Genomic DNA, 27712 nt, shown 5'->3' on the forward strand with positions numbered 1-27712 from the left:
GTTTATGCCCTGTTTTGAAGCACGGTCTGCGCAATGTCATTCCAAGCTCAAACTGCCTTCAATACAAAGAGTAACCTAGACGTGTCGGTTGTTTTTTTCGCTTCACAGACTCGACGACAATGAAAATGAAACATTACATCTTTATATCACGTGCATGTTTGATCGCACTGGCAGCCACCGTGGTAGTTTGGAACAAAGAAGTGGCTCATTTGTCGAGGACGAAGCGGAATGTTTCCTCGTCCTCGGAACCACTGTTCAACTGTCCAAATAACTTCAGCGTGGTAACTTGCAAGCGCACGTGTTGTCTTTGGTTCGTGTAAATAAATCAAACGACAAAGCACGGGCAACTTATTTAATGAAGAGCTCACAGTCCGTAGACCGACGAAGGTTAGAACAAGGAAGTAGCTTGTTCTGGACTCGAGGACAGAGCAGGCTGGTCGAGAGGACCAATCAGAGACCTATTTTCGCACTTCACGCCGTCGCTCCCTGCGTCGAGACACAATTTTGGGGAGGTGCCCCAGAGTACCTGCGTGATGGGGGGGGGGCTTCACTCCGTTAACTGCGCGGCTCACTGCATCACGACGCAGGGACGCTGATCTTGAGGCATAAACCACCCTTTAGACTGCCAACTCCATTGCAAGTAGGTAAGTAGGAAAACTAGAAAGCATTTTCAGGTCAAATAGAAGAAAATGAGAGTGCTGCTGTGGGTTATGAAATAAACATTTGTTTGTATGTGTGCATGTTGTCTTCGGTGCATGCGTGCCATGAGTATGCATGGGCCTTTCAGATGACGTTGTCCTAGGTCCAACAAAAGCAGTCAGCGACCCTGCGCATGTGTATATACTGTGTGTGTGCGTTCGTGCGTGCGTGCATGCTCGTCTCACCTTGCGGTGCCGCTCGCGGTCCTTGCATTTCTCTCGCACCCAGTCGATGGTGTGGAAATCATCATAGGTGCCCACGCCCGGGATGGGCTCCTCCAGCAAGTCCAGCAGGTGGGTGGAGCTACTCACCACCCCGCCCCCGTTAGACATGGCGTAGTTAGAACCTGCATGAACAACAGAGGAGAGAGAGAGAGAAGAAGAAGAGGAGAGTTAAGCATGGCGTAGTTAAGTTACATTCAAACACCTCACTACTAGTTACTCGCTTCTCTCTCACTCGCCTACTCGCTCGCCACTTGCTCATGGAGGGTTCTCTTAACATTCCCGCAGGTTTAACAGCTACTGCAAAAGCGAGAAGTTAACTGTAAATGATCCAAACTGTGCATTCTAATTGGTTACTTGCCTCACTCCAGTTAAAATATTTTATCTCAGAATCTGCCTTCTAGCTTCGCTGAAATACAAACATTCCATTGACTTCTCACGCTCAGCGAGTAACTAGTAGCGATGTGTGTGAATGTAGAACCTGAGGACATACATGAGAGAGTAGCTGACCGGCCCACCCCTGTTCCACATGGCCTAGTGATTCCCAACCAGGGGTTACGTGGACATATGAACAAATGCATTGAGTATAGTGACATTGGGATATAGAGCATGAGTGAGGGTGTACTCAGGGTATGACAAAAAGGCTTTAGGAGGTACGCGAGACAAACAAAGGTTGGGAAACCCCGCCTAAAACACAGGAGAGAGGAGGATAGAGGAGAGGGGAGATCAGGAGAGGGATATATCACACCGTTATTGTTCTACATATCAGGTGCCGTGTAAATTACACATTGCCTGGTTACCACCAGACCTACGATTGTGCAAAGGAGCATGCGATCTCCCAGGCTACAATACACACAAGCCAAAATCAATAAGCGCACAAGAACAAAACACCACAAGCATAGGTAACCCCAGCCTGAAACATGTTTGTGCCACAGTGAGCAGCTGTTCAACTCAAACAACCTTGTGTAAGTCAATACATTTGTGAACATTTTCTCATTGATTCAGACATATTTGGCAAATGAACTCGGCCCAAAAAACAAATCCAGTTGCTCACACCTTAATTCTAACCCTTTTACCTTGTGTCAATACAAACAGTGACTCTGACCGGGGGAATATTCTAAGAACATGTTTTAAGTGAAACCTCGCTCAGTTATTCTACAAGAAGTGGTAAACCCGCTAAATAGATAGCCCACAGGTGTCATCTTCAATTAGATGACTTACCACTACCCCAAAAGCTAAGCTAAACTAGTTTCCTACTTCTTGGAATACCCCCCATGAGTTCAACCTGGTACCCTCCCAGAACGAAAATACAACAAGGACGTGTTCATTTCACGGAATTCTGTGAGCCCGTGTTATAAAACAATACATGGACTCTAGTTCAACCCCAGCCTTCTGTCAACAAAGTCCCAACTCTGTCCTGGGTTCACCCGCTGAGAACTGGGCTGTCAGGTTGACTCACGGCCAAGGATTTACCCCTATGCAGGGTCACGAGTCACCTAGAGTCAAAAGAGAAACCACATGGTTGGTACTGTAGCTAGCTAGACTAGCCACCACCACACCTTTCTAACTCTAGCAACAAGCATAGCGGCTCATATAATCAGTTTAACAGGCCTCTACCGACAGGATTCTGGGTAATACTGATGTCACATCAGAGTCAAACATTTCAAAGTAACACTACAGTACTTTTCCTTTTCTCTTTGCTTTCTGGTTTAGTTGGTGTTTCTGTGTGATGGTGTGGCCATCACTAAGGTTGTGTATGCTCTTTGAATTTCACACCAATGAACCTGGACCCCGTTTCTCAAAAGCACCGTTGCTAACCAGTTACCAACTAACTAGGTTTTCAATGGGAAATCTCATTGCAAACAAGTAAGTTGCTATCTTAGTTAGCAAAGATGTTGTCGAGAAATGCACCCCTGACATTTCAGTGTGACAGTCAGAGCCCTGTTTGTGGCCCGGGATCGAATCAGGGTGGCCAAATCTTGCAGCAGTATGAAATGCAGTGTAGTAGTAGTAGTAGTGGGGCTTTTGCAGTGGTGCAGTGCCAGGGTTTTGGACACGACCCTGATCAACACAACATGGGAACATGAGTCCTCCAGCTGTGGTTTTAATGGTGTTGACCCACATCCTGTGTTGTTCACAACAGCCAATCTAAATGCTTTTCAGCTCTCCGTGGGCTGTGACGGCACTTCGGTTGTCTGCTTAAGTGGTAAAGTGTTGCTCCTATCTAAGTACTTTAATAAGCAAGAAAGAAAATTCTGCTAAAAGAGAAAACGTGGTGTGGCAAATGTTTTGTGACGTCATTTTTTACAATTTGTCAGATTCCAAAACTGTGTGGTTGGATACAAAGATCACCCGGCTGTAACTTTATGTCCTTGCAGCTCAGCTGTAGTGGGTTACATATTGACACTTTACGTGGATTGCATTGTTAAAGGTTTGCTTTCATCACCGGACTACAGGATATGGATAAAAACTATGCATGTCAAACCGGGGTCCCTGCTACCTGTACTTGAAATGAGAATTCAGAGAGGCTTTCGACCTGCGGCCAAATACACAAAACATTGCTTACAGTTTTAAAATATAGTGCTTTAAATTGCAGCTCATATCAGATCTTGTGGGCTTCTCTGTATGAAATGCAGAGCTGTACGTGAGAAATCTCTTTGATGGCCGAGCAACAGGGTAGACACTGACACGCAGTGCGCACTACATCAAAAGGTCCCTCCTGTGTGGAATGATTCTGTTTGCTGACTGCCCAGCATCCTGCGTTGCAGTTTCCTCTCCTTTCTTAGATCTGCACTCAGCAGGCTGAACTTGCAGGTCACACTGGGACCTTTTTGGGTAAGCGTGTAGTATTTGTGTTGGCCCGCTGATAAACCGGTTCAGGTTTTATGGCGCTTCCTTCCTCTAATCTGCAGCCAAATGAGCTGTGAATGAGGCAATCCTCAATGGCTACAAAATACACACTGCCTTGAACATGAGCTGCTTTGATGAGCTGCAGAAGCCGAGGCAGAAGCTAGCAAGACTAAAAACATCAACATAATATTACAGTTTTTCCGACAAACATTTCGTTAGTCACGGTGTTGGAGGGGTTCGCCAGTATCAGAGGCATGGCAATCATCATTGGAAAGGCTATTCTTTGCTGTTTCGAAACAAATATGACATGGAAATCCCAAAAAGAATAAGCTTACATTGTTGTGGTGAAGCAACTTAAATTCAGCAACACTTTATCTTTTCAGGGGACTTTGTCACAGTAGGGACACATTGACGCGAATTTGGCGCCAAGCGAACTTCGCCATTCATTCCTATGAGACAGGCGAAGGCAAGTGAAAGCAAGCGAACAGGAGCGATGCGAAGCGAAATAATTAAACAAAGTTTAATGTTATGCAAATGAGGAGCGAATTCGCCTGCGGCGGCCCAATCAAATCAACAATATAACTGTCCCATTCCATTTGATTCGCCGCAACGACCTGATGACGGTTGAGCGGTCACTGAATTTCACCTCTCTTCGCCTCGCTCGTTTCGCCTCCTATGTGTCCCTACAGTCAAGGTGGTGGGTGCTTGTTGTTAAGGTGGGTGCCTCAGCAATAAAGCACTGGGGGAGAGCCTGTTTTCGTCTGGAATCACTCGATTCAGATAGCTGAGGGCTGTGCGTGGGACTAGCCATTGTTGTTATGGTTCTAATAGCCTCTGCACTGCCTTCGTCAATGCTACGACCATGATGCTCTCCAATGTGATTATTTGTTGTATTACATGTACATGTACTTGATACACAAGTTACATGATACATTGTCATATTACATGTTTAAGTACACATACACCCCACATATGATACTTCACAGTCAAATGCTCTCTCCCTCTCCCCATCTTTCTTTCAAACTCATCGGTGCACACGCACACGCACACCCCGGCCAAGTCATAGTCATGCTCTCATAAGACCCATAAACCCTCTTTCTCTCTCTCTCTCTCACACACACACACACGCACGCACCACACACACACACGCGCACACTTGGCAACAGGAAGTAAGTGTCCTAAGACAGCTCCAAGCGCACCTTGACCTCTGTCTAGCACACAGAGCACGTGATGAGGGCTGAGCTCAGTGCACTGCCTACCGCCAGCCAGGCAGCATGATAAGCCCTCGGCAGTCTGTGCCTACTGATGTGAACACACACACACACACACACACACACACACACACACACACACACACACACACACACACACACACACACACACACACACACACACACACACACACACACACACACACACACACACACACACACACCAGGGTCATTCCATGTCAATTCAACAGGAGCCTGCGCACTTAAGTCTCAAAAAAATCTGAAAAAATTACCAAATGTACCCATGGTACTTAAGAGAAACACTGTACATTTATTTGAGTGTAAGATGTATACTTTCCATGTTACAGCTGTTTTCACTGGGGGAGGGGGGTGCCCATTTTGACCTGTGACTACTAGAGTAGATACACACACACACACACACGTTCAGTCTGTCTTAATAATATGTACACACACTCACGCACGTACACGCGCATGTACGCGCACGCACGCACGCACATGCACACTGTACACACAGCTAAAATGCAAATGGGTTATGCTGTTGTGAATGTTATAAGTAGGCTAGGCTATGTAAAATTTAAAGTTTTTCCCAACCATACCAGTGCCTGTCCCCTATTCCACTTCTGAAGAGAGTCATTGACACAATGCAACACTCAACAAAATCTGGAGAAGAATGTTAAGCAAGTTAATCTACATGGAATGTAAAGGTCAACTCTACACCGCATTCCACATTATTACGCAAATGACATTTTTCGCGGTTTCCCCAAATAATCAATACAAATGACAGTCATCATAATTTTCAAGTCATCAGTCATTAGAGTACAATTAAAAAGTTTTTGAATGAACCTTCCAATGACATCTGTATTTTTTTTAAATAATAAAAAACTTAAAATGCTCTGTTCCACATTATTAAGCAAAATAGTTTTGTAGTGTTGTAATCCAAATTTCCAATTTACATCAAAACAGTTGGAATTTGGTACCTTCTAAATTACATTTCAATGTTCAATACTTGGTGATAAGCTCTTTTTCTTACTAACTGGAATGCTGCGTTTAACATTGAAGTCAATGGCAGGGCATTGTATGGGAGTTATGGAAGCCCAGATATCCTTGATGCTTTGCTTTCAACTGTTTTTGCTTGTTTGGTCTGGTGACCCACACTTCACTCTTCAATATACCCGTAGATTTCTATGCCACCTGTAGGTGCTTTGGTGGTATCGACATTCTAACTCACCAGACATAAAACCCCATTGAAAACGAATGGGATGTTATGTCTGGTGAGTTAGAACGTCATCACCTTCAAAGCACCTAAACGTGGCAGGGAAATCTACGGGTATATTGAAGAGTGAAGTGTGGGTCACCAGACCAAACAAACAAAAACAGCTGAGAGCAAAGCATCAAGGATATCTGGGCTTCCACAATTCCCATGCAATGCCCTGCCATTGACTTCAATGTTAAATGCAGCATTCCAGTTACAGCTTATAACCAAGTTTTGAACATTGAAATGTAATTTAGATGGTACCAAATGCCCACTGTTTTGATGTAAATGGGAAAAAAAAGAAAGAAATTTGGAAAACAACACTACAAAACTGTTTTGCGTAATAATTTGGAACAGAGCATTTTGGGCATTTTAAGTTTTTTAATATTTTAAAAAATACCATTATCATTGGTAGGTTCATTCAAAAACGCTTTAATTGTACTCTAATGGCTGATGACTTGAAAATTATGACGACTGTCATTTGTATTGATTATTTGGGGAAACAGCGAAAAATGTCATTTGCGTAATAATGTGGAATGCGGTGTATACTGCTTACTCTCCAAGGCTAACACACAGGAACTGATAGGCCTATGATGGTACTTTATGCTGTTTTTTTGTGCCAGTGTCATGTGTGGTGTGTCAGCTATGTATGTACAAGACGGAAAATAAATATATTGAATCTTGATAGACTAGTATCAGACATTTCAAACTCCAATTGTTCCAAGTCTGTATAATCAAAATAATGTGTCCTAAGTCTGTGTGAATAATTTCTTTTCAGTCACAAAAGGATTGCAAAATAGCTTTCCCTAAAATAATGAACAGTGTGAATAGAGGAGTTATAACAGGTTTTAATTATTTCCACAGGAGTTTAGATTGAATAAGACTTATTTACTCTGGCTGTTTCCCAATGTGCAGTGTTCTAACCTTGCTAGGACTTGAAACGCCCAGTGATTGGATACTTCGCAGAGTTCACCAAGGGGTATCCAATCACTGGGCGGTTCACGTCCTAGCAAGGCTAGAACACTGGACATTGGGAAACAGACAATGTGTCACAAATCAATGCAGCCAGTGTATCATTCATTACACTCTGAAACCAAGGCCTTTTCTCCAATTACACATTTGTGCTAAAGAAATGTTAAGTTAAACTCACATAACCTGTGGTCTCCCTTTCTATAAGAGGATTATGGAGAGGCATGGGTCTAAATACTAAATACCTTCCAAATTAACTTAACAAATATGTTCTCCAAATAATTTCTCCTAAAACACCTTTCTAAGAAAAGAACATGTTCAATCGTACCATCCATCAAGTGAATATGAATTCATCCACCAATTTATCTGCCAATTTATCAACACAGAAATAATATGAGCCTATTCACACCTCAAGAAACAGAGAAACTAGGCCAGTACATCATGCACACAAGCAAGCACACTCTGTATGTAAATGGTGTGAAAGTGCATCACATACAAACACATATTCACACACACAACACATATTCACACACACAACACATAATCTCTCTCTCTCTCACACACACACACACACACATACATACACATACACACACACACACACTTGAAAACTTGCAAGCACAACGGTGCAATGCATATTCACAAACACAGCGTCACGTTGTCTCCATAATGGAGAGAAACCTTATGTATGCGCACACACGCACGCACACACACACCGCAGCTGAAGCAGCAGCAGCAAGAGCATCACCGGCCTAAGGCCATAAATACTCTTTCTGCACCCTCACTATTCTCTCTCTGTTGCTCACATAGTCCTTCCATTTCTCTCCCCCATTCTCATCGTTATCTCTCCCTCTCGCTCTCTCTCTGTTCTCATCATTCTCTCTCTCTCTCTCTCGCTCTCTCTCTGTTCTCATCATTCTCTCTCTCTCTCTCTCTCTCTCTCTCTCTCTCTCTCTCTCTCTCTCTCTCTCTCTTTCTCTCTCTCTCTGTGTGTCTGTTCTCTCTCTCTATCTATCTATCTCTCAACACAAACATGGTACACATGAATCATCATTATACCGCATCATCATTATCAAGATAAACAAAGAACTTGTTTACATTTCCATGTATTTTTTTTTTGCTTAAAATGGACTTACAGAAAGCAGGGGAAAATCACTTTATAGCGGTGTGCAGCCATTCTGGCTCCAGCCAATTTCACGCTAGGGATGCTAGTAGGGATGCAAATTATCGATTAATTCATTAATCATTAGTTGATAGTGTTATCGATCGACTTTCGATTAATTGATAAGCGGCGTTTTTTCACCTGAATTTCATAGGGCCTTTTAAAATATCAGCTAAATAGTTAAAACACTGAGTTCAAAAAGTATAGGCCTATATTGTTATATTAAATTATATTATGAGAATTAGGCCTAAGCTTACATTATGATCATTAAGCCCATATTGTATTGTATTGTATGATGTTATATTATATTATATATTCCTCAAGTAATTATGCATTAGGAAAAGAAAGCAGACATGTTTTCTATGGCATCTCCACACCACCTTTGGGGGGGCATTGCTTGGTTTCACCCAGGAGTGAACTAGTAGCCCCACGCCCCCTCTGTCGCCTTGCAGTTGCCTGAGATATGATGACAGACAACGTTGAGTGAAACGTGATCAGAACTTGTCTGCATATAGGTGTGTCAGCCAGCATGATCAACCACAAGCATTTTAATTTTATACGCTTCAAAATAAAGAAATGCTATCTTTTGGGTGGTGTGTTGTTGTCCATAATGCATAGTAATGTCAACAAAGTTTGTTTCTGAACAAAAAAAAGCTATTTCCTGTGTCTGTAAGGAGAGCTAATAAGCTAACAGGCTCCATTGAGAATGAATGGAGCTATGACAACAACACTTACAGCTAACATGGATTCACCTGAAATTGAACAGATGGTGCTCCTCTTCATGCATGGTCATATACCTGTAGTAGGCCTACCATGCCCAGTTCAGCTAATACTAGTCTTGATATCTGACAGGGTGTTAGTGATTAAAATTACAGCTCACAATTTGAAATGACTACGTTTGTGATTTCGCTAGTTAGCACGCTAAGCTAACATAGCAAGCTTAACCCTACAGTGAAATGCTGCTTGCAGTGACATTTGCCTGTCTTGAAAGATCGTTTTTCTCATAATTCAAACAGTAACAACTTACACAATTGGGCTTGGCATAATCACAGATTCAAGTACACATCTCCAAAAGACCCACAAGAACTCTAGAAGTTGCAATGACGATTTAATAGATAAAATCTGCGCACCATGGATTTGAATAGGACTAGAACTAGAACTACTCAACAGTCTCTAGCGCCCTCTAGCGATTAATCGCGATTAATACATTTTGATCGAGCAACCTCTTGCTCGACAACTAATCTAAAGTCGATTAATCATTTGCATCCCTAGATGCTAGTGATGTACTTTAGTCGCACTGCCTCTGCACTAGCCATCACTGAGATCTCTGCAACTGCAGCATCAGAGCTGGCTGTACCTGGACATGAGTGTGTGCTAGCATGTGTGTGGTTATATACGTGTTCATACAGTATGCATACAGAATGTGTATCTACTGTATGTGCAGGATAGACCGATATATATATCGGTATCGGTATCGGTCCGATATTTGCATTTTTTAAAGTGTATCGTATCGGCCGATAGGCGTGTGGTTTTGGCCGATATGATTTTATGTCATTCAGGTTTTTTTTTTTAAAAACCTGAATGTTTTATTTTTAACTTGAGACCTGGAATATTTGTCATTTTTTAACCTTTTATTTAACCCATATCGGCCCCAAATATCGGGTATCGGAAATCGGCCAAGGGTGATGAAAAAAAAATCGGTATCGCATCGGCCATTAAAAAACCTGTATCGGTCGACCCCTTATGACGTGCATGCATGTTTACATGCCTGCAAGAATTGATTTTGTTTGAAACAGCTCACTGTCCTCATTGAAAGGCGTCCCATTACATGTACATTAAGTTTACATTTAGCAGCTGACAAAAGAGGACAATAACAGCTAAACGTGTGGAGGAATACAGGCAGTCTCTGCCGTTTTAGTGGCGCCCGCCTGCTGACATCGCCTGTCAGCCCCTCATCAGAAATGTTTTTCATTCGTACCAAACGTTGATACAAATAATGAATGAATGAATGAATGAATGAATCCATGATGCTTGATCAGATCCATCAGCAGAAGTAGCAAGAGGCAATTTTTGACAGCAGACTGCAAAAGCGTTGCAAAAGGCAGTCACCATTCGCCTATTAATGACTCATTAAAAATGTGGCTGACTCAGGAATGGAAATTAATATAAAAAAAATATATGCCTTGTGCCCCTTTAATGACCAGTAATAAGGTTACACAGTAGGCCTAACGCTTTGTCATAGCTACAATGGCTCAAGTCTGTTGTAAGTGTGTGTGTGTGTGTGTGTGTGTGTGTGTGTGTGTGTGTGTGTGTGTGTGTGTGTGTGTGTGTGTGTGTGTGTTGGAAGCCCCCTTGCTGTGGTCATCACAGCCTTTCCAGCACCAGAATGTGGCGAGCTGTTAGTGAGCGCGTGCGGAAAGTTCCAGCAAGGCGCCACTCGGCCGCAGTGGCTGACGATCAGTCACATCGCCTGGGTGACAAGTGACCAAAAGTAGCGGTAGCACATAGGTGCAGCCAAAAAGCAACAGCCAACCATCTAGCTATGATCCACTCGTCCGTCCGTTCATCCATCCATCCATCCATCCACCCACCCATCCATCCATCCATCCATCCACCCACCCATCCATCCATCCAGCAGGATGTAGCAGGGCTTGACGTTAATTTTTTTGCTCACCGGCCACTGTGGGTAGTGGTTTTCCCAAGTCCCTGTTCATTTAGCCTTTCTGCTAGCCAGAGTTTTGTTGTTGTTTTCCTTTACAATACTCTTGCATTTACTGTGGGTGAATGACATTTTTTTAGGGGGCCTTAGAAGTCAAGTGGTAAGTTACAACCACAGCGAATGCCCATAAATGAATGAGTAATTTGTAATTAATGTACTACAATGAATATGCTTCTTAGATAATTGACTAAAAAAGAAAAAATCAATTAATTCAAAAATGGTATTAGCTGTGGTTGCACCACCCTGAGTGTAGGTCTGAGTGACAAATGAAGGAGGAGTTGAGATATTTCCTGAAGAACTCACAAATGAGGATTCCTATACTAACACACCAACCAACTCCAATTCAATAGCTTTCTCAATATTATTTCTCGTAAATTTTGATTTGCTTGTAAGAAATTGAAAGCAGGTTCAACACCCTAATCCATACTGTACATCAACCAATCATCCATCCGTTCGTCATCCATGCATCCATCCATCCTTCAGTGAAGGATTTGGTGACTAATCAAATCTGTGTTGTGTTTCTCGCAAACGTAGTTGCTAGCTAGTTAGCAACATGGGTAGTAACTAACGTAGTTAGCAACCAATATTTTGAGAAATGCAACCCTGGATACTGATATGATGATGAAAGGTAATCAATCTTTGGTGATGATGACCAACAGTAACACATGCAGAAGAAACACCAAATGTCAATCTAGCCATCAACAATGTTGAGGATGAACCGTGGTGGGCAGATGTCTTCAATAAGCATTCTAGAACTCTGGAGATAATGTCAGGGATGGTTTGGAGTGATTTGACAGGTTTGAGCTGCTGGTTTGGTCACAGCCAAGGTGACTCAGGGCAAACAACAAAGCTGTGTGTGTGTGTGTGTGTGTGTGTGTGTGTGTGTGTGTGTGTGTGTGTGCACGCGCTACAGATGTTAATGGACTGCATTAAGGTAATGAGTTATGTGTTTGCCGCACTGGGTTATGAGCGCGAGTAGAGACTACAGTGCATTTAGCTGCTTCTTAATCTCTGAAGCTGGGGTCAGTCATTCACTCGGCTGAATGGATGGTACAGTGCATGCAAGAGGCAGGCAGGCAGGTAGGTAGGAGTTACGGCAGAGACACATTGCATGGAAGCAAAAATAGCGAAGCGAACTCTGGCAAAATTCAGTACTCCATTCTGATAGCTCAAGCATCAAACTGTAGCAGCGAATCAAATCTATTGAAACATTTTGTGCTGTTGATTTGATTGGCCAGCACAGGCAAAACGGAAAAGAAGAGGCAGAGAGTGAGAGTGAAAGAGAGAGAGAGAGAAAGAGAAAGAGAGAGATTGCAAGAGAGGAAATGAGGGTGAAGAGCTGCTATGTCTCAGAGATGGATGGATGAAGTTTAGTCTCATCCTGAGGGCGTCTGTGACGCGCGAGTGCGTGTGCGTGTGAGACGAGTATGCTGCATGCAAGTGTGTGAGTGTGTGTGTGTGTGTGTGTCTGTGTGTGTGTGTGTGTGTGTGTGTGTGTGTGTGTGTGTGTGTGTGTGTGTGTGTACACATCATAGGGAGCCCAGCCATGAAGGGACATAACTCTCTCTGGTTTCTCCTTAATGTGTCCCCGTTTGAAAATGCCTCCTCTAAAGCTACAGCACGTTGCCTGTTAGTCATAAGTGTAATGGTGATAATTAATCACACCACAAGTCCTACCTGAAGAAGATAACAGCTGCAGGACAGGAGCAGTGAACCCATGCATGTAAATGAAGCTGGATTTGTGTGCATGAAAATCAAATCAAAAGAATACTTTCAAGTTTGTAGTGCTTCTGATGTTTCATGTGTTTTATTTCTTGCATCAGACTTGCATTAACCATGGTGGGAGTGGTGGGTGGGAGGGGGAGAGGGAATCCTCTGGGGCCCAAGAGTCAAGGAAGCCCTGAAGCTCCGCCTCTTTGCATTCTCATGTTGCGTTAAAATCACACATCCTGGAACACATCCCCTAGGTTTATGGTCAGGTCCGCTGTCATTCACCACCATTACACCTGCACATACTGGCTGTGTGTGTGTGTGTGTGTGTGTGTGTGTGTGTGTGTGTGTGTGTGTGTGTGTGTGTGTGTCCGTGTGTGTGTGTGTGTGTGTGTGTGTGTGTGTGTGTGTGTGTGTGTGTGTGTGAGAGAGAGAGAGAGAGCTTAGTGTGCGTAAGCTCTGAGTGTTAACGTGGCCCACTGCTGGCCTCAAAGCTGATCAAGAATTCAGCCTGCTGCTACTGCTGCCAGCCGCTGTCCTCCTGTCCTGCTGCCCACTCACATACAACACACTCATCTCTTCCATCACATACACACACACACACACACACACACACACACACACACACACACACACACACACACACACACACACACACACACACACACACACACACACACAGACAAACATGTCTACTATCTAACACGTGCATGCGCGCGCACACACACACACACACACACTAATTTAGACATGCTGTGCCCACTAAAACACACACACACACACACACACACACACACACACACACACACACACACACACACACACACACACACACACACACACACACACACACACACACACACACACACACACACACACACACACACACACACACACCATATGCAGGTGCGATTATTTGAGAGTGGACCTGACAATAAAGTTGAGGATGTATTTCAGGACACAAGCACAGCACAGCACAGCACAGCACAGCCACACACCGAGGCCTTTTAGAGTGCTGTGAGAGAGGCACGGCACAGTGCTGCTTGCAATCAACATTAAGTATTACCGCTCGAGGCCTGAATGTGTCGCCTTTGTTTTTAATACTCTGCATGATAGGCAGCAGGCCTGGGGATAGTATGCAAAGCAGACAGGCTTGTGTGTGTGTGTGTGTGTGTGTGTGTGTGTGTGTGTGTGTGTGTGTGTGTGTGTGTGTGTGTGTGTGTGTGTGTGTGTGTGTGTGTGTGTGTGTGTGTGTGTGTACGTGCAAGACACCGAGAGAAAGCCATACATAAACAACAGAACGACAGACTTCTAAGACAGAAGAGGTAGAAGAGGATGATATTGTACAAGATGAAGATAGTACACCGTCTTGCCAATAGAGGAAGTTTTCTCAGTGCTGGCGTAAATGGCTATGTCAGCCAAGTCCACTGTGGCAAATTGAAGAAGCCACCATAAGCACTTTCAATTCCTCAAGGCAGACATGCTTAGAATAGTACTGCATTCTTAAACAAACACACACACACACACACACACACACACACACACACACACACACACACACACACACACACACACACACACACACACACACACACACACACACACACACACACACACACACACACACACACACACACGTGACACACAGGTTGCCATCTGACACAGTTCTGCACACAGTCATGTTGGCTGTGTAAACAGACTGCTTCCTGGGAGCGGTTGCACAACACATAAGCTTACCGTGTAGGTTACACAAAGCCAACAAGAAATAATTACATTGACAAAACCCAAATGGTTAACAAATACAACATGTGTAAGTGTGTTATCCGGAGGTAGAGTAGAGTACTTGTACAGAGTAGAGTAGAGTATTGTATCAGATGCACTGTACTGAAATGGCACAGAACAGAACAATTTTCCACAAGGATAATACACATCCTCCTATCTATCAACTTTTATTAATCCTGAAGGAAAGTAAGGTAACTTAAGGTAATTTAGGTGTATAATGCAAAAATAGAAGTTAAAAAGTAGAAGCTACCTCATTGTGTTGTATGTGTGAGCACAGCAAAAACATTCCAAAAAACGCTATTTTATACTGTTGATATACTAAATAAACTTGAACTTGATTCAGCACAGTGTAATAACTGGTGTATAAACTGTGAGATCATGTAAGAGTGTTGTAATTATAGCAGCAAGAAGGCTTCTACTCTAGTTGAGAAGCCTGGTGTTAAGTGTAAGTGTATGACATGTTTAATAACATGTATTTGAGTGCATCATAAAAGAATGCCGGCTGTAAGTAATGGGTTACAGTTCATGGTCCATCGCCACATAACAATGTGATATTATTTTTTTTTAAATCTAAAATGGAGCCAATTCATGGGAAGGCCGAACCTTTAGCTCAAAAACTGATACTTTTATCACCAAACACTAACACTCACTCCCTGAACTGACACATAGGGTGTGTGTGTGTGTGTGTGTGTGTGTGTGTGTGTCTTGTCTGATAGTGTCACATAGATATATAAAAAAGGCAGAAATACAATATGCCAGTCTTATCTTCTTTGCTGATAAAAAGGACAGAGGAGAAAGAATAGAGAGGCATAGTAGGACAAACTAACTTAATTTACCAGGAAGTGGTCTGCTGTGTGCACTGACCAAAAAAGTGTAGAGCTGTGCTGCTCAGACACAAGACCTTTTCGGATCCTTAATTAGGCCCAATGTGTGGTAATCAGACACGCACGCACGCATACACACCCACACACACACACATACACGCACCTGTGAGTTTGTGTGTAAAGACCTTGATGTGTCTTGCATTCTTATTATGTGTTCTGAGAGTGTGGTGACCTACCTTTTCCCGATACAATATCCACCTACACGGTTGGCTGGCAACATGCAGCAACATAACCCATCAACAACAGGCTGCAGCAACATAAACCATCTACCCTTCCTATAACTAAGTGTAGGCCTGTCACGATAACAATTTTTGCCAGACGATAACGATAACAAGAAATTATTGCGATAATCGATAATATTGTCTCTCTCGCCATTTTCAAACAATATAATGTGCAATAAAAAACACTGCTATGCAAGGTGCGGCCTCCTTCTTGAAACATTGAATGTAACATTTGGGCCAGCAGACTCAGAGGTTTAAATAATTAAGATTGACGCCTGCTCCAAGAAGAAATGTGTCAAACAATATAATGACGTAAAAATGCGATAAAAATGTGACTACACCCCTTCGCATTTTTAAAGCATCACGGCGGGGTGTATATATATATATGTTTTTAAATACATCCTCATGGAGCACAATAGGCTCTAAATAGGCTTTTTTGTATTTATTATTAAGGTAAGTTATATAGTCTTTCTTTAACATTTTCTGTTATTTATCTTTCTCAAGCACACTGAATGGCTTATAGGCCTATCCATGGTGTGATGTAAAATAACCTACTGGTGGGGTATTGTTAATTCCCAAATTATTACTTAGACAGCTTATTTCAAACAAATGCACGTCGTTACTAGCTAATTGTCAATCAAAACCCAAATCAGCCCTGTTAAAGGCATTTCAACATCAGCAAAAAGCAAAAGAGCATGAACAGATGCACAAGTGCAGCTCTCTCTCTCTCTCTCTCTCTCTCTCTCTCTCTCTCTCTCTCTCTCTCTCTCTCTCTCTCTCTCTCTCTCTCTCTCTCTTCTGCGCACTTTAAAGCCCTTTATGAACGCCCATACATTGATTCTTATGAGTTATGAGTCGCCATGCCTCTGTTTCCCCTGTAGCGCGCTCAACCGTTCACATTCTCCTGGTGTGACAGATTTAAATCCACAAATTTTATCTTCATGATTTGCTTGCGGACTGCCTACTCATATTGTTAGGTCTAAATAAACAAGAAATATAGCGAAAATCACAAAAAGAACAGACAACGAACGTCGGGGTAGGAGGCGCATTGAAATAATAGTGGAAACTCGGCGAGGTTTAAAATAACAGCCTCAGAGCAAGTTTGTCGCGACGGCATTTCATGTTTGGCATTTCATGTTTGCACAAACACGTCTTCGTCGTGGATATTGGGTGGCTGCGCATGTTTCAAAATGAACATTTGCCTCCGTGTTGGAGCTGTTAATTCCTCTGAGGAACGTTGCAGATGCGCTGACTGAGTCTGGAAGAATATTGCGCTCCTAGTCTCTAGCGCTGATTCTTTGTCGAGGCGACGCGCGGGAACACCAGCGTTCTATTTCAAAGACGCAAGTAGCCAGATCAATGCACTTTTTTTCCAACCAGAACTGCACTGAAACTTAAAACTACACCAACATTTAAGCGTCATTGCGCTGCGTTAGCCTATAACGCGCCATCAGTAGTCTTACGGCTACGGTAGAGAAAGGGAGAGAGGGAAAACAAAACATCACGCAAATAACTTATCGTTACTTATCGGGGCCAGGAAAGTGATCGTTCTTGTAAATAGTTATCGTCCGATTTATTGACTTATCGTATATCGTGACAGGCTTCCTCAGTGCATAAAAGCATGCATCCCTAGTCCAAATAAACTGTTCTCCATCACTGTCCCCCAACTAGGCTGGATTGGTAATCTGGCATACAGGGTATTCTACCAGTGGGCCGACAGTCCCAGGTGGGTGATACTGTTGTTGTTTTTTTTAGGGACTGGCACACAGTTAACAGGAGGAAGCCCATTGGTCCATTGTCAATATAGACAGTGTGCTGAGTTAAGTTATGGTTAATGTATGAAAGCGGATTGTATGTATAAGGGGTCAGTTAACCCCTTAGCGCAGCGCTATGGCTCTCTGTAATGTCATAGCAATGTTGTTATGATGTAGTTCAGCATTTTCAGCAAGTGAATATGGTCACCGACGACCCCATCTGCAGTGCGAGGCTACAGCCAAAATACCCAAGTGTGTTTTTTGGGCCAACACCAGGCCTGCCCCCAGCAGAGGAACAAACTACCTGCTGCTGCTGCAGGAGTAGAATCATCTCTCTCTCCCTCAACCTGCAAGAAAGCCTGTGAAGACTTCTCTCTTCCAAGACGGCTTCGCATCATAACAAACTAGCAATACTAAGCACCAACCTTGTTATGGCTGTGTAGTCTGGATTCTCCCCACATAATGCATTAATTGTTTTTCCCCTGCTGCACACAAATTTGGAACAAGGCATCGGCTAATGTCAAATTAAACACAAGTGTAACGGATGTCAACTGGCAGTTTGGTGTCATAAAACCTTCCTCTTGAACCCTCATACAGTATCAGTAGCACTGAGCTATCGGTCTGGACCTTTGTGCCTCCCATGCCCGAACTGGAGCATTGACTGGTAGGTTGCGGGTTCGAGCCCCGAGTGGCAAACTAGTAAGGATGACACACACACACACACACACACACACACACACACACACACACACACACACACACACACACACACACACACACACACACACAGTCAAAAGCCAACTTTTCAATCATGGGAACATGACAGACAATACAGTGCTTTTTGAATCTTTGACTCTTGAATAATGTAGTATATTTGGCGTCTGGGAAAATACTGGGAGAGCAGATGTGAGAATCAGTATTGAATGGGCACAAATTATTTGACTGCATCTGCTGTCAATTATGCAAGCAAGACAAAAGGCTATGTGAACGCCAACTCAACATCTGGAATAAGGATGGTCTACCAGCACACACACACACACGCACGCACGCACGCACGCACGCACGCACACACACACGCACACACACACACACACACACACACACACTTTCCTCTAGAGAGACAGTCTGGGAGAAGATGGAGGCTTCCCTGACACACATATGATATCACAAGTATTGACCCACTGAAACTCACATACACACACATAGCCTACGAGCTTTAAGTAAGCGATGAGTAAGGATATTTTTGTAACACACACACACACACACACGCGCGCACACAGCAAGCTGCACTTGATGTGTGCAAATAGACATTGAGGGAAAATGATAACCCACACCCACACATCCGCAAACATAAATAAGACGACGGGCATCTTGCCAACTCACAACGTTGTTCTCTTTAACACACAAACAGGGTCATATGATGTCAAGGACAAGGTTAATAATCGACTATGTGCAGAGCTTCTGAAAAGAAGTCGAACTGGCTGACAGAGTGGTCGTGAATGGCTGTCACTTGCCATTCATTCTGGACTTGCTTGCCAACAATCAACGTCGTCGTGACAGCATTCCATAGCACAGAAAGCCCACCCATACACCATCATCGTCCAGCCTGAATCGCACACATGGAGAAATACCGCGGGACCAGCGATGAGTTGAGCTCCATTCAACCATAGAAAACGCGCAGTATGTGGTGTGTTGGTGCGGGTGGGAGAAGGAAGGGAGAGACGGAGAATAATAGAAATGGAGGCTTTTAATCGAGCGACTATGAGGGCTGGAATGCGTGTCGATGTTTTCGTACCTTTTTTCGGTAGCTCTTGCAGGGGAATAGTATCCCCTCCCCCGTCGTAGGGGACGTAGGGGTCCTCCGGCAGCTCCTCCATGGCAAAGCGTGCTGTGACTGCTTTGCTCGCGCTGCGCTGGAGCGGTCTAGAACTAGGCTAGCTAGCGCCCGATGTTGACCAGGCTAGGCTAGCGATAACGACGGCTCAGATCTAAACAGAGCCGTCAGGCGAGTCTGCCATATTTCTCTCATCGTCAAGCCGAGGCCATTGCAGTGTGTGTCTGCCGTCTGGCAGGCTTTGGCAGCAATACGAAAGCGTATATTATGGAATTGAATGCTTCGGTAATGAATATGAGTGAATGCTCGCGCTGTTGCACTTGTTCTAATTCTTCTCTCACCCTCCCTCGCTCGTTCGCTCTCCTGCAGCAGCTGACAGACTGCCCTGGAGTTGATGATGTCATCGAAGGGAAAGACGATCAGGAGAGGGGGAGAGAGAAGAGGAAGGGAAAGGAGGGAGGGAGAGAGAGAGCCTGTTGCCACTATGACACAGCCAGACCCAGGGCTGGGAGATCTCACTTGAGGACGTAGAGGGGTGGACTAGGGCTGAAGGATGGAGATAAGAGAAAGCGGTGTTCACATATGGAACAGTCCAATTCAAGCTTCTCAAAAGGGAGGGTGTGTGCGAGGTGGCTTGCACTGCATGGTTCAGTAGCCACAACAAGTAGATTACACTGACACAAACGCACCAGCAGCAACCATGTAGAATTCAACCCTCTTTGCCAAATTGACAACTGCGACTGCATAAAGTATTACTAATGACTATAATATCAGTATTTGCTATGCACACTATGCATTTATTATGCATACGTACCAAGTGCAAATACCAAATACCTATTTATTTAGTCGTAAAAATCTGTAGGCTTCAACTTTGGACCTGCGAGTAACCATAACAGTCGTCTTCACCATATTCAATTATAGGCACCACACAGCTAACACATCACGTCCTTGCAAGCAAGAAACAAGTGCAGAGATGGCAACCTGCCCCCCTGACAAAAGGTGCCAGGGAGGGAGAACTATTTTGATAGTGTGTGAATCACATGTATCGGTTTGCATCTGTGTGTGTGTGTGTGTGTGTGTGTGTGTGTGTGTGTGTGTGTGTGTGTGTGTGTGTGTGTGTGTGTGTGTGTGTGTGTGTGTTGACCTCTGCATGACTGCTACAGTACATTGCAAGTCCACCTGTCTCTATCCACCTGCCACCACACGCACGCACACACACACACGCACGCACACACACACACGCACGCACACACACACACACACACACATGCATAGTGCCAGAGCTTACCAAAAACAACAAGCTTCTGAATCATAAAGCAATTCATGCTTAGACAAGTTTTCGCTGACTAACACACACACACACACGTGTCCGCATCCAATCCCCTCGTTCACACACACACACACACACACACACACACACACACACACACACACACACACACACACACACACACACACACACACACACACACACACACACACACACACACACACCTTGCAGCCATTAAAAACCACACACCACAACCGCACAGGATTTACAACTGCTGCAGGATAAAAATACCACTTTACTTCCCTGCAGGTAGTGCTAGATAGCATACCCGTCACGCCGTGTAACCACACCCTGTGTTGTGTTTAGCACGGGAGTCCTTAAGCAATAAACAAAGATTGTACTCATAAGAAAGACTGAAAAGCTTGGCCCTGCCGTGGCTCAAACGGTAGGGCACTGCACTTAGGGGTTTTAATAATAATCAAATTGTATCGAATCGTATCGTGGGGCATTCTTAAGTATCGAAAATAATCGAATTGCTGGCCCCCTGTCCAATGCCCTAGCTCCATATCATAATAGAAGTGGAAAAGCAATTGGAAAAAAAATCGAATCGAATCGTATTGTATCGTGGGGAATTCTTGAGTATCAAAAATAATCAAATCCCTGCTTTAAAAAAATGATACTGTGGGGTTTTTCTATAAATGTAAGACAGGCACTTTTGATCCGATGAGTTTTCTGCAGATCAATTTTTATTACTGTTCCTAATGAAACAGGAGACATCGTCTTCGAGGGACAACACTGTGTTCATGTTACCCCTGGTAGAAAAAGCCTCCTGACCTGTGGCATCGTTTAGCCTTTTATAGGCTCTTTTCTCAGCCAGGGCCAGATTCTTTACATGCTAATTAGCCCGGCCCCACCTCAGCTGACAGGCCCCAACCTCACTCAAGCACAGATTACAATACTTACACACTGGAAATATATATATATATATATATATCAGTGACGTGCAGTGAAGGGTATGGTAGGGTAGGCAGTAAATATAGAATATATATCTATTTATATATATATATATATATTAACGGTGGGTCCGGTCCTCCCCCAGAAAAAAATGTATTTCTTAGATGCAATTTCCTGCATTTTAATCACATCTGGAGAGTAACTATCAGCTAAAAAACTTTTACAAAAAGACTAACAACTTTGAACAAATAGTACCCCCTTTCATGCAGATCTGAAATGTAACGTGTGTGTGTGTGTGTGTGTGTGTGTGTGTGTGTGTGTGTGTGTGTGTGTGTGTGTGTGTGTGTGTGTGTGTGAGAGAGAGAGGGGCCTTATGCCACAAGGTATGGTTTGAATAGGCAAATAGGCCTATTCACATAAACATGCTGATATGGTCTTTAATGTGCAACAAATTAGTAGGCCTATGTTTCTCTAAATACTGTAAATATAAAGTAGGCTATAAGATGCCATCAGTGCTTAACCACCACAGCTCTAATAGCCTAACTAAATAAGTAAATAGGCTACACTATTTAGACATTTGGACATTGTCAGTAGACCTAAATCTGAAACAATAAGTGAAAACATAATTTCAATTTCTTGAAAAGGCCAGCTACACTTATTTGTTTTGCCAAATTGCCAAATTAGCTCCAGGACCCATACTTTGTACACCTTTAAGGACCTGTAGGCCTACATTTTACAATAATAATTTAGAAAGCTACAACATTTTGGGGGGAAAGCTTTAAGTTTTGGCTTTAGCAGTTGATTTTGTTGCTCTTCTGTTTATTCTGTTGCAAATGCCAGGGCGTTTCACATGGATGGAGGGTGGCACAGTGTAGCCTACTTTTGAAGATAAAATGTCTAGTTCACCAACTGTGAATCACACCATAGCATGTGAGGGGGAAACGATTTACATTTAGCAATAAACCAACCTAGGTAACAGCTCCTGCCTCACTGCCGCGTTTTGTGCTGATAATCAAACACTCACAGACAAGAAGGAAAGTAGGCAAGGGGCGGGTTGCTTGCAAACATGACCCGTGCATTCAGACAGTATCGAGTAAACCAACGAAACCACTTCTGAGACTCATTCTTGTGCGTGATAGTATTCTCAAACACTTCAGCTACGGTTGTGCAAGGTGTTTCAAATAAAGTCAATTTGTGAGTGCGGAAGCACTCCGAGAAACCATCCCCAGTCAATCGTCCTGTTCCACGTTGATCTCGACTCGCACACCGCGCACTTCAAAAGAACGCAGCTGCACTTGCTAACAGGCTCCACACAACTCACGCATTGCGTAGTCATCATCATAATAAATTAGGGAAATGGAGTCATGTCGTACGCTCAAAAAACAATCTCGCGTCCATAATAACACACACACGGTCTATTCATGTCCACCACCGCACAACCAATCTTCAATGTCAACACCCTGACAAACGGTGACAAACAAAAGGCACCACGAAAAAACTTGAGCATGTTCATGTTAAAAGGCTACCCGCAGCATAATAATTAGATGAATCTTACCTTAAAGCAGAATCACAAGTAGGCTGTGTTTTTCATGCAAGCTAGTTCCATTAAAAGCCCGGGGTGGTTGACATGATGAAGACATTTTGTCCCAGTGCAAACTACTTGAAGCTGCTACCCATCTGATGTTGAATATTTCCACAATGCAGCGATTGCAAACGGCTCAGCTGTCCTGTCCACTTTGAACCGTCTTTCTTGCTACTTCTCGGCATTTTTTAAAATAATAAAGACAAAAAGCCAAAGACTGCCATGTTTTCTTTCCGATACGGCTAGAGATTTGAACAAGCCTTGCCTTGCTAGTTGTTGCTATCATAGCTGCCTGTAGGGCAGAAATTGGCTACTACCTGAATTGTAACAATTTTTCATTTTGGGCGCTGTGATTGGCTCACATACTCCCGCCACAGAGTAAAGGCTCTGCTTTTAGTCCCATTGACAAGCTATGTGACAACTTAATACGCATGCGCAAACTTTTACATTGACAGCATTGAAGGCAGGGTAGGCAGAGGAAAAGCGAGCCTTACCGGGCTGCCTGGCTGGCATTCGAAAGCTCTGCTTTCAGCCTGTCTCTGCTACCAGCCGGTGTCCTGTCTATATGAGCGACCCGTCGAGATGTGATTCTCTTCGCTACTAAGCATGCGCACGCATGCGCACACCCTCGCGGTGGTTTTCGCGGGTGATTGCCCATCGAATTGTGAGACCGCAAGTTACGATAGGATCCCCTGAGACTGTCAACTTTAGTGACTCAAACTGTAGCCTAGTTCTATGTCCTCCTGTCCACCAGTCATCATAGTCTAGTTAGCCTATAGCTTGTCCACCGACTGTCATGGACTGAAAGTTATGATATATCCCCTGGGAAAACGGGAAATAGCGTGGGTCATCCAGCAGATCATTGGAAAATCTGCGAAATAGCGTGGCCTCGAACATTTGCTACTTTGTTGCCTAACCGTAATCGCTCACACACTCAGCCTCGAACATTGTAACATCGATCAGAAAAGACTATTTATGTAGAGGAGGCATTCTCATTGCAAAATGGAAAAAATCGCCACCTCTGATTGAGCTGTCAAAATGCTCCCTCCACCCTTTTCACTCAAGAATTTGAATCGACCGCATTGTAAAATCCTGAACATGGTAATAAGAAATGCACTGGTGGGGATGTTGTGAAAATATGATTCTGGTCATTAAAAAACAGACATCTGCCAAAGCAAAGCCACAATACGCTATCTGCTATCTGGGAATATATAATATATAAATTATATATAATATATAAACGGCGCTTGTTTATCCCCATAGCACATGATTTCATGTGGCAATTTTGCCTTGCGAGCCCACGTCGCCATTGAAAACCAAACCAACAGCAAATTACTGCATTAAAAACCCCTAGGCCCTGATCCCCAAACACTTTCTTTCTCCAGTATTTGCGAAAACTCAACTCTCTTTCATATGGTAGCCTACTCAAACGAGAGGCTCACGTTTTTTTAGTGGTCAGCAGCCGCACGTTCTTATTAAACTCCACACGAACGATTGCACACCACTGTCCGTAAAATAAACAAAGTTATGGTTATTAAAACAGTCCTACGCGGACCGATTGAAACGCCTTCCGCGGAAAATCAAGGTCGCTCATTTAGATGAGGCATCGCAAATCGATAGAACACCACTATCGAATAGGGCGACCGGTCGCTCATCTCGACGAGGCAACACATCTCGACAGAACACCGGGACTGCGCGTTGCCACGGCAACCTGCCCAAGCCTGAGCGCTTTGCTTCGTGCGATTACTTAGGTTTTTGATCGTTGTCCTGTGTATACTGTACTTTAAACAGCTCATAATTTATGCTGAATCAATGTTATTGTTGTGTAGGCCTATGTGAACTCTGAAGAATATTTTTTTAAACACGTGTTAGTTTTTATTTTTAAGACATTTATCCCAGGGTAGGCACTGCCTACCCTGCCTACCCTGACCGCACGTCTCTGATATATATATATATATATATAATATATATATATATATATATATACTGTATATATAGACATATACATATACATCTATATTCCTGAATATACATGTACATAGAAGAATCTACATAAGAATCATCTAAGAATAAAAATTTAACCACATAACCATATCGTATCATCATGGGGGCTGTGATTTACACCCTTAACTGCACTGCTACGCCGGGCTCCCAGGTTCGATTCCGGGCCGAGTTCATTTCCCCATCCTCTCCCATTTCTCTGTCTCTCTCACTTCCTGTCACCATCTCAGACTGGTCCAATCTAAATAAGGGTATAACCTATGCCTGGGATAATTGGCAAACTCTGTCGCTAATCCTAAACTTTTGATGTGACAAAACTGTTGTTCATATTAAACCGATTTCACATCCATATTTTCTCACCACCTGGCCTGTAATAGCTCATGCTACATGTAAACTCGAAGTAACCCCAGTAGAGAGGACTTTTGAATGAATTTCCTTAAAGGGACGCTGTGTGAGATTTTTAGTTGTTTATTTCCAGAATTCATGCTGCCCATTCACTAATGGGGGTCCCACAAGGTTCAGTATTAGGTCCGGTACTCTTCACCATGTACATAAATAGCATACTTTCTCTCCTTTCCAACTGCTCTATTCATCTATATGCAGATGATACAATTTTGTATTGTGTTGCAGATTCTGTACAGCTAGCCTTGGAGAAACTGCAGCAGTCTTTTAATATCCTACAAAATGCCTTCATTGGTCTTAAGCTTCTACTTAATGTAAGCAAGACTAAATGTATGGTCTTTACTCGATCTAAGCATGGCATGAAAAATGATTTTAATATATCTACTTTAGATGGGTCTGTTATTGAGAGAGTATCACATTATAAGTACCTGGGAATCTGGCTAGATGACAAGTTCACATTCAAGAAACATACTGACTGTCTTGTCACTACGCTCAGACAAAAGCTATCTTTCCTGCACAGAAATAAATATCACTTTCCTGTTTTCTGCAGAAAAAAGTTAATTGAAGCTACTTTTCTGTCTTCCCTTGACTATGGTGATGTTATTTACAGACATGCACCACTCTCTAATCTGAAGGCACTTGACACTGTCTATCATTCAGCTCTTCGTTTTATTACTGGGGATCCATATAGTACTCATCATTGCCTGTTATATGATAAAGTTGGGTGGGCTCCACTTTCTCACAGAAGGGACATGCATTATTTTATTTTTATTTATAAGGCCCTCACTGGCAAACTCCCATTTTATATTTCATCTCTTTTAGTTTGGCACTCCAACCCATACCAAACCCGCAGCAGCAATTTTTTACTGGAGGTCCCTTATGCCCGCACTGAACTGGGTAAAACGGCTTTTAGTGTCTGTGGACCTTCAGTTTGGAATACCTTACAACAAAGGATGGGTCTTCAAGCCTTTGTGCCATTAGAACATTTTAAAGTTACACTGGGAAGTTTTTTATCACATACTTGTACTTGTTTTAACTCATAAGTTTTAATTCATAGTTTGTCTTAATTCTTACCTCTTATATGATTTATGGTGTATTGTGTATGTTGTTTATATATGATTTTATATGTGTAATTGTTTGTTTTACTCGACATCATTGTAAATGAGGGCTGGGCCCTCAATGATTCTTCGAGTTTAAATAAATGAAATGAATGAATGAATGTTACCATTTTCATGAATACTTACCATCAGCACCAAATTCTGAGTATTCATTGTGACTGGAAAAATTGCACTTTTCATTCATGAAAAGGGGGATCTTCTCCATGGTCCGCCATTTTGAATTTCCAAAAATAGCCAATTTTAGCTGCAAAAATGACTGTCCTTGGACCATACTAGAAAATATTTGTTTAATACTTAGTAAACTTTCATGTAAAGATCAAATTTGGCAATAGGCAGCCCAATTTCAATAAGCAGCATAGTTGCAGTACCTTTTTTGACCATTTCCTGCACAGTGTCCCTTAAAGAAAATAAAGCTGTAGGACTCTTGTTCTTGGATCTTAATGATTTACTTACAGTACTTGGAATTCCCTCCTGCCGTGCAATCAAGCAAGCAAGCAAGGAAGCAAGCAAACACACACACACACACACACACACACACACACACACACACACACACACACACACACACACACACACACACACACACACACACACACACACACACACACACACCTCTGTGGATACTGCCAATATTCACTGCTGTTTTCTGAGGATTTGCTCTGCTTTGTGAGTACACTATGTGCTACAGATTCTTTGGACTGTACAGCCACTGCTAAGGCCTCTGCTGTTTATAAAGAGAATGCTAAGCTTATTTACACTGGATGAAAGCAGGAAATAACAAAAGCAATCAGAGATAGTAACCCAGCCCCATTGGCAATGCCAGATGCGTGTGTGTCTGTGTGTATGTGTGTGTGTGTGTGCGTGTGTGTGTGTACGCGTGTGTCCGCAGTGTTTTGGGTCACCTGAGGGTGGCGCCAAACAGACACAAACCGACAAAACCCCAACCTGGCAAATATATACCTGGAATTGGCCCTGCCGTGGCCATCTGGTGGGGCACTCGCCTGCTGTGCGGCTGACCCGGGTTTGATTCCCGGCCCGGGTCATTTGCGGACCCCTCCCCGTCTCTCTCCCCATTCGCTTCCTGTCCGCCTCTCAT

General features: G+C 43.3%; 1 protein-coding gene across 1 annotated transcript in view; it reads right to left on the minus strand.

Annotated features, from left to right (window-relative positions):
* The window catches only part of clcn3 (chloride channel 3), a 61962-nt gene that overhangs the window by 26917 nt on the left and 7333 nt on the right, over nt 1–27712 (minus strand). Inside the window, exon 2 of the mRNA XM_063186432.1 lies at nt 885–1045. Within this exon, the coding sequence (XP_063042502.1) occupies nt 885–1045 (161 nt within the window). The remainder of the gene's footprint in view (nt 1–884; nt 1046–27712) is intronic.

The sequence above is a fragment of the Engraulis encrasicolus genome, chromosome 21, assembly GCF_034702125.1.
Source record: "Engraulis encrasicolus isolate BLACKSEA-1 chromosome 21, IST_EnEncr_1.0, whole genome shotgun sequence".
NCBI classification, from domain to species: Eukaryota; Metazoa; Chordata; class Actinopteri; order Clupeiformes; family Engraulidae; genus Engraulis; species Engraulis encrasicolus.